The 7,669-nt window shown below is 54.9% G+C and overlaps 2 protein-coding genes across 2 annotated transcripts; one reads left to right on the top strand and one right to left on the bottom strand.

The window, feature by feature from the left end:
* Nucleotides 1–3,842: 3,842 nt before the first annotated feature.
* On the bottom strand, nt 3,843–5,564 carry J7T55_004255 (tp synthase f0; the record flags this gene model as incomplete). Its single annotated transcript, XM_053136074.1, has 3 exons — nt 3,843–4,355; nt 4,443–4,884; nt 4,957–5,564. The coding sequence occupies 3 exons, from the start codon at nt 5,562–5,564 to the stop codon at nt 3,843–3,845; spliced, it is 1,563 nt and encodes a 520-aa protein (XP_052986353.1).
* A 1,092-nt stretch (nt 5,565–6,656) lies between these two features.
* Nucleotides 6,657–7,587, top strand: J7T55_004254 (dp-ribose pyrophosphatase; the record flags this gene model as incomplete). The annotated part of the gene is made up of 5 exons (XM_053136073.1): nt 6,657–6,698; nt 6,776–6,810; nt 6,877–6,998; nt 7,087–7,263; nt 7,349–7,587. 5 exons carry the CDS (start codon nt 6,657–6,659, stop codon nt 7,585–7,587), a joined length of 615 nt encoding a protein of 204 aa, XP_052986352.1.
* Nucleotides 7,588–7,669: the final 82 nt, after the last annotated feature.

Here is a 7,669-nt window from a genome sequence, read left to right as displayed (position 1 = left end):
GTTTTAAATAAATATTACGAATACCCCGCGTGGTTGGGGACTGTGGCAACGCATCAGAAGATGGCTTTGAGCAAGGCTGAAATCGGTGCTATAAACTCAGGGGTGGCTTACAGTGGTAGACGAAGACAAGAAGCACAGGGTTGACTAGTGATTTGTACCAAGAAAATGCAACCTCAAAATTCAAGAACAATAAACAGTAAGAAAAAGAACGACGTAGTTTTTTGCCTTGCAAGGCTAGCCTCCAGGAATGACCGAGGGTGAAGGAAAGACAGGTAGATGGAGGGATAGTAGACAAAACAAAGCAAAGAATGGAAAGACAGCGGTTGTGCTAGCAGCCCATTTTTGCCTGGATATCCCCTCGACGACCCCTTCACGCGAAAAGTACGCCTCGTGGCCCTTGAAATCGGAGAAAATAACAGACTGCGGCACAGGACAGGCAGGGCGACAGGTTGGGTGGCCCTTTTGCTGCGCGATGCTGGAGACGGGCAATTTCTGAGGGGAGGGAGATGCGCAGGCGCGGCGACGATCCGAATCTCTCGGCTGCTGTCAGAGACTTTTTTGGGGGAGGGGGAAAAGAGGTGATCCCATAGAGATGGTTTTGAGGCTGCGGGTTGGTTGAGGGACCACAGACGCAGGTGCAGACCCACAGGTTTCTTGAGAATTTGCGTGGGGCCCACGAGGGGGGGCGCATCGGGGCATGCAACAATACGGGGGCATATGTCAGGGGCTCCTCGCTTCCTTCGCCGAAAAGGAGAGATCCGCGGTGGCCTGGTTTCGTTTTGAGATCCGCCGATAAGAAACACGTCCACGGAGAGTCTTCGGATGGATAGGCACGCCACGGGATGTAACAGAAACAGGAACAGGTGCCCCTCTCTGATCCCCCATCCGAGAAGTGACGATGAGAAAGGTGGGTTCAGGGGAGGGCAATATCACCACAATATAAGGACAGGATGACAGCTGGGACTAACGGTGGGGAGTGACAAGAGCGAGAGAGCGTGAAAGGGTGTCACAGCAGGTGGGCTACCGCACAAGGATACATGTAGCAGACAGCATAACAGCGAGAACAACAGAACAACAACAGTCTATAACGGTGACAGTGAGGTCTGTGGAAGAGTCAGGCACGACTGGAAAGGGAATAGGGGTAGCAGCTCTCCCAGGCCCCGGCCGATGATACCCTAGATTGTACATATATGATAGGATGCCCGCCATGGTCACAGCAAAGGGTGTTCCTGTCACTCGAACCCAGGGTTTCTCGTCCGTGTGTACCTTGCATTGCCGCTCGGGCAGCAGTGGCCGGTCAGAGTGGGTGTACGGGTGGCAGCATGGATAGATTTGAGGTCATGGTGGTGTGATGAGTAGGGGGCATTTGAGCATGGTGCCTGTCCGCTTTGGGACAGCTCTGGCCGAATAGACGCAGACTGACCGTGCTTGGCGAGAGATATCCCTCGAGGGTAGAGACTAGAAGGGGAAAGTGTGACTGCTGGCATGTGCCACGCGGCATGCGGCGTGCAGCCCAAAACTCTACACATCACAGTCTGAGCTCGAGTCCTGTCCTTGTCGGGTGAGTAAGTGTCGAGTGTCGAGTGTAGAGTGGATGCGTGCGTCCCTGACTAGACAGCCAGGCGTGCCAGGCTACTTGTCCACGGGGGAAACTAGTGGCGGCCGAAAGAGAGTGCGGCTGCGGCGGCTGCAGGTGGTGAAATTACATGAGACCTGTTTAGGGCTGGCCCCGAAACATCCGCGGGCGTGACGGAGATGGAGTCGAGTCCGTCTGCTGTCGCCTGTCAGTCGATGTGTGTTTCAACATTTGCCGACACGAGGTTGCATCTGCTAGGTGCGGACCGAGTTGTTGGAACCAAAGATAAAGAAAGCCGTTGAAGATTCAGAAACAGGGGCTGGATAGTCTAATGTGTGCTGTGTACCACGCAGCAATCCTACACACACAGCGCGCGCACACAGCACACGGCACATTATGCCTATCTGCACTGCAGTAGCCTGCAGCAGGTGGGAGTGACAAGCTCCATCTGGGGTCAGAACTGTAGTGTGCCTGTGGCAGACATTGGCGTGGACAGGGACAGGGACAGGGACAGGCGCAGGATGTGGCCAGGAACAAGGACATGCAGGCCGCCTGAGCGCAGATCTAGTGTAGCATGGTCGCCGGCTAGTAGGCCATCAGTCCAGTGGCAGGCCAGTGAGAGGCAAGTGAGATCGAGCAAGCAATTTCCCATACGAACGGGGAGAAATAAGGGTCCTGTACCGAGGGCCGAGTAAAAAGCCAAATCGAGTTTAAACAGGACACGGGCGTGTAAGCCGTTGATGAATCCCGTACCGGAATAGAACAAGGCTGGCTATACTATGGTAGGTTACAGACTATGTACTACACTAGGTATTGTGTACAGATAGACGAGGAGATTGACAGACTGCCAGACTTAGACAAACACGCAAAAATAAGTAATCTCCCCACAGAATCGCAGACCCATCTGATTGACGAAATCTCCGGGGGTGGCGGCATCATGACGGAGCCTTTGCGCAAGAGACGGGGCCCAAGGAGATGGGCGATGGCCGGGGCCACGATACTGAACCACGTTGACGACTGTTGTTTCGTCAGTAAATCTCCGGGCGGGAAGCAGGTGGAATGTGCAGGTGCGTCTCGAGTTCCACCAGATGATTTGTTTTCTCCAGGTCCCTTTGCTTTGCCCTAAGTCTTGCGCCAAGTCAGTGCTCGCCAGGGGCCATCCCTTCAAGGGTTACTCGGCCTCGTCCACCGCAATCCCGCACAGCCCGACTCGACTGACATTCTGGACATTGACAAACAACAGTGGCAAGCCGACAGCTTGGGTTCAAAAAAGACCCCAGCACACGGCGTGCCACGCCCTCGGCTTATGTCACTTAAAAGTGAGCCCCGTTCCATCCTGCCACAGTAAATACTGGCCCACTGGACTAGCATTTTGGCTTCTCGGCTAGTCAACATCCAATTCAACTGTCATCTTCTAGCTTCATCAGAACCCATCATCTAAGCACTATTTGGCATGGAACGAAGTTGGATACGAACAGAAACCGAGAGCCCTCTGCCTACGAGCCACGATCATGTTGACCATGGCGTCCAGTGCTCAAGTTCCTCGGGCATCCCGAGCATGTCTTGGAGGATACCTGTCCGCTGCGAGGTAGAGGCTAGATATCGCTGGGCAGAGCCGCGTGCTCAGCCTCCTTGCGCCGCAGACAGGGAACATGCCACCCAGGCGTCGTATTGTTGTTGCTGCATGACGACCAGAATAGGAACATTCGAACAGCCGCCCACTCATGAACGCGGCCGCCGACTTTTTAAATGCGTAGCGAGTAATGTGCATTACAGTGCTGTGCCGTGCTGACGGACTCAACTGCAACTGCAGCATTTCTCTCCGCCACGATTGAATCCATTCGATGGCGGCTGGTCCTGTCTAGGATCCTGTCTTCTCTACGTGTTTAGAAAAATACAATCTCTAGGTCTCCCGCTGCCCTCGCTATCTAAAATAGAAAATGGATCACAAACCAAAACTCCGCGACGCCTTGTGGGTATCCAACTGGTCGTGTAAATCCGGGCCATACCGTAGTATTATACAATGCATCCCAAACAGGGGTGTACAACACACCAAACAATGACAAAGGAATAATTCTAGGTCGAGAACACGATATGATGTGCGTGACATAATCCCAAATACAGGGATACTGAGGTCCTCTCGGAAGACCAAGAGTTGAGGGCTTCAAAGGAGCGATTTTATGCCCACCGATTTTGCACATTGGTAAAGGGGAAGAAGGGAGAAGGGCCTCAAAGGAAGAAAATGTGACAGAATGCGTGTCTCTGTTCACACGTGATCCTCCTCGAGAACACTCCTCTCCACCTGCGGCGGGATCCTGTACACCCAGAGAATGCCCGCCGCAAAGCACGAGATGACGGCGCCGGCGACAAACGGCAGGCCGATCCAGGCGCCGCCGAGCTCGATGCCCTTGTTGAGCGACTCGCTGAAGATCGGGGCAGCGATCATGACGCCGAGTGTGTCGAGGAAGCCCAGCAGGGTGTTGAGGATGCCGACGTGGTGCGGCTCGACCTGCGCGTTGAGCAGCGACCGCAGCAGCGGCGTCAGCCCGCACCCGCCCGACAGGAGCACCAGGCCGGCGCCGAAGAGCGCCGGGGTGAACGAGAAGGCCACGGCTAGGTCGGCCACGACGAGCATCACGCCCGACCAGCGCGACAGCCACAGGTCCTTGGACAGCGGCGACATGCCGAGCCTCTTGAGGCAGAAGGACGACACGGCGGGCAGGATGACTGTAAGCATGATGATGAAGCTGGCGGACTTGAGGGTGAGGAAGTATGTGGCCTTGAATGGAATCGCCTTGTTAGCCGCGATTTCTCGTCGAGGGAACAGGTAGGTAGCGAGGTAGAAAGTAAGAGATGAACGACATACCTTGCTCCACGACCAGCCATATCGCTTCGTCGCGTACTGCAGCAGCATCTCCTGTATATATTTCCCGAGAGTCATGAAGATGAGTGGTAGCATGAGCACAACGATGCGCTTGTTGCCGATGAGGAACTCCCACACCTCCACCAGCTGGTCGCGTGCGTCGTCGAGCGCAGCACTGATACTGCTTTTCTTCAGCCTCTCATCATCACTACCATCCAGCGGCGCAAGCCTCGGGCTGGGTGTCTTCCCGGCCTTTGCGTCATGCCATCGGCGCACCACGAGTGTCTCGGGCAGGATATATAATGACATGAGAACCAGTACTATGAAAACGTTGCCAGTGATCAGCGATACCCAGGGGCCTCTGCTCAACAGAAAGCCGCCCAAGGGGTTCCCAACCAACTCCGCCACGAGGAACACGGAGAAGAACCTGAAGAGGACGGTGGTCCTGCAGTACGCTGTCAGCATGCTTGGAGGCAGTCGGGCGGTGCGATGTCAGCAGTGGTGGTGCACAACTCACATCTCCTCTACGTGTAGGACGTCCGCCAGCATGGTATACAGCATACTCAAGCCGACAGGAGCCCCGCCTCCAATGAATTGGAAGACAAAACTTAGGATGAACGTCCACATCGGCAGTGGAAAGTAGAACATGACCTCGTACCAAAGCATACTCAGCGCCACCCCAACTAGGGCCAGTATCGCGATGGGCTTCCGGCCCCAGCGGTCCGATAGCGAGCCCAAGGGGAGGGCAAGCACGATGGTCGGGAGGCATTCGAATGTATAAGACCATCCGCGGTACAGGGCCAACTTGCCCTGCACAGCAGGATCCTTGCACAGGGGATTCTCATCGCCTGCGGTCAGGAACTGGGAGATCTCGGGGTAGGCCTCGGCGCACAGGCCCTTTTCGAGGAGGGCGTTCCAGGCCGGCGTGGAAATCCCAACCGCCAGCTCTATCATGAAGATAATAGAGAAACTCCCAATTATGACGGGCCATTTGTACTTGCTCCGCGGGTCTTCGTCGTCAGTGACCGGGGATCCGGCATCGCCGCCAGGAAGCAGAGGCGTATCCTCCGAGACAGTATGCGGAGCCTCGTCCTCAGTCGGTTGTGCGTCTGTTATCCCAGCCATGGCTAATAGCGAGCTATCTGCTCTTTCCGGGATCCAAGTGCCCTTGAAAATGTACCTAGAAGCTTATAGTGGTACCATTTATTGAGTAAAATTTTGTGGAGACGAAGAAGGTAGTCTTCCCTGGAACAAATGAAGTGGGATAGAATCAGTGAACACGCTGTATATTAATGAAGCATCGGAGTTGGGGGCGAGTGTCCGCACGGGCAAGCTTTTGTCCATGCGCAACGTAGTGAACGTAAGCCAGAACAATCCAAGGAAGCTTATTCAGGAAGTCAACGACACAGTCAGGGACAGTTCAGTGGTGATAAGAGAGGAAGAAGAAGCCAAAAGCGGCATGAATCCTGGGGAATCCGGTCGTCCAGCGACTCGGAATACCGTCCGCGTAGATAGCGAGGCGGGCGTGGAACGTACATGGTTTCCCGCGGCAGTGTATCCGAAGGTTTCATGAACGTGCTCGCTTCCATTGGTTGTCCCCCTTGCCAGGAGCTGTTTAACTTCCTGTTTTGGTTGTCCGTATCTGCCATCCTCTTGCTAATAGGAAGCGTGTTCTTTGAAACCGGACAAATAACGCTCTGGTGCTTGAACTGTCTGGCCGCTAAGAATTCGGAGTTCGTCGGAGTCGGAGTTGGACCAGGAAGACGATCCATCCGCCATCCCCTGCCGGATCCTGCAGTGCTGACTCTGGCACGCTATCCACAGCCAGGCCACGTCACTGTGTCTTTGTGACGATTGCGTGCTGTCTTTATTACACGTCGCGACTGGCGAGGCAGACAAACAGCATGGCAATGTCTGGCGGTGCCGATAGCTGCTTATGGTGTGGTTCGGATGTGACAGCACCATGTGGTTTATGCAAGCTTTTGTGCAGATAGACTAGATGATAGATCGATAATAGATTCCACTGCCTGCCTAGAGGACCAACACACTTGACCCCCACTAGAGACAGGGAGATGCTGGAGCTATGGCCTCTGCTCTGCCCGTTGACGTCAAGGCTGCAGGGCAGCTGTGAGAGCACGCGTTAGGTATTCCAGAATATCGAGAATGAACCGCGTCACCAGCTGCATTATACTACCGCGACCGCTCAGCTCGCTAAAGATGTCTTCCGCCGATGCAAAGGTCCTGTCTCTAAGTCCACTGGTATGTCAATATCAAATGTGTACAATCTAATCTGTGGTCATGTCCTCGTGCCTGATCCGATGAGTGTCTACGCCTAGCCCGAAAGCGAGGCGAAGTGGACAAAGCTCGTCAAGTAAGGCCCTCCCCTAATCATATCCCTACACCTGGGATCTGACTGACGTTAACACACCGTCTCAAGGATACAGTACAGAGACCCTCGCGGAAGGACCCGTGACTGGGAATCTGCCGAGCGCAGAACCCGGCCCAAGGGCAGCGACATTGACGGGGTCGGCATTGTGGCCATTCTGGAGAAGTCCACGGGTAAGATGATCTCGTCATTAAATCTATCTGGGGGTATCTATGCTGCCATGACGGCCCTAAGCTGACCCAGGCGCCCGGTCCCGTCCAGCACCCGAAATTGTGCTCCAAAAACAGTACAGACCTCCAGCGAACCAGGTCATGATCGAGGTCCCCGCCGGACTCGTCGATGAGGGCGAGACAGCCGAGCAAGCAGCCGTGAGAGAGCTCAAGGAGGAGACCGGCTATGTGGGCAGAGTCACAGAGAGCTCGCCCCTCATGTGGAACGGTCAGTGATCTCATGGCCCAACTCCTTCCTCTGCCGGGATCACAATGACTGACATGAGCCCTGCTGGTGGGAAGCAAAAAGTTAGACCCGGGTTTCTGCAATACTAATCTCCGAATGGTCCATGTCTCCATCGACATGAACCTGCCTGAAAACCAGAACCTCAAGCCTGAGCTGGAAGAGAACGAGTTCATCGAGGTCTTCTATGTGCCGCTGAGAAACCTGTGGGAAGAGTGCAAAAAGCTGGAGGCCGAAGGGTATGGCATCGATGCGCGGGTCGGCACCCTGGCTGAGGGCATTGAGCTGGCCAAGCAGTTCAGCTTCTAGAAAGTAAATGTCCGCCCTGCAGCCCCTTCAGCCCTGAGATTAGACTCGGGTGAACCTCGCGTGGGGAAGGTGGGAATACTCG

This window comes from Diaporthe amygdali (genome assembly GCF_026229845.1).
Source record: "Diaporthe amygdali strain CAA958 chromosome Unknown NODE_63_length_156346_cov_64_415879, whole genome shotgun sequence".
In the NCBI taxonomy this organism is placed as follows: domain Eukaryota; kingdom Fungi; phylum Ascomycota; class Sordariomycetes; order Diaporthales; family Diaporthaceae; genus Diaporthe; species Diaporthe amygdali.
Note: the sequence above shows the minus strand (reverse complement) of the source record. Positions and strands in the feature narration are given on the sequence as shown.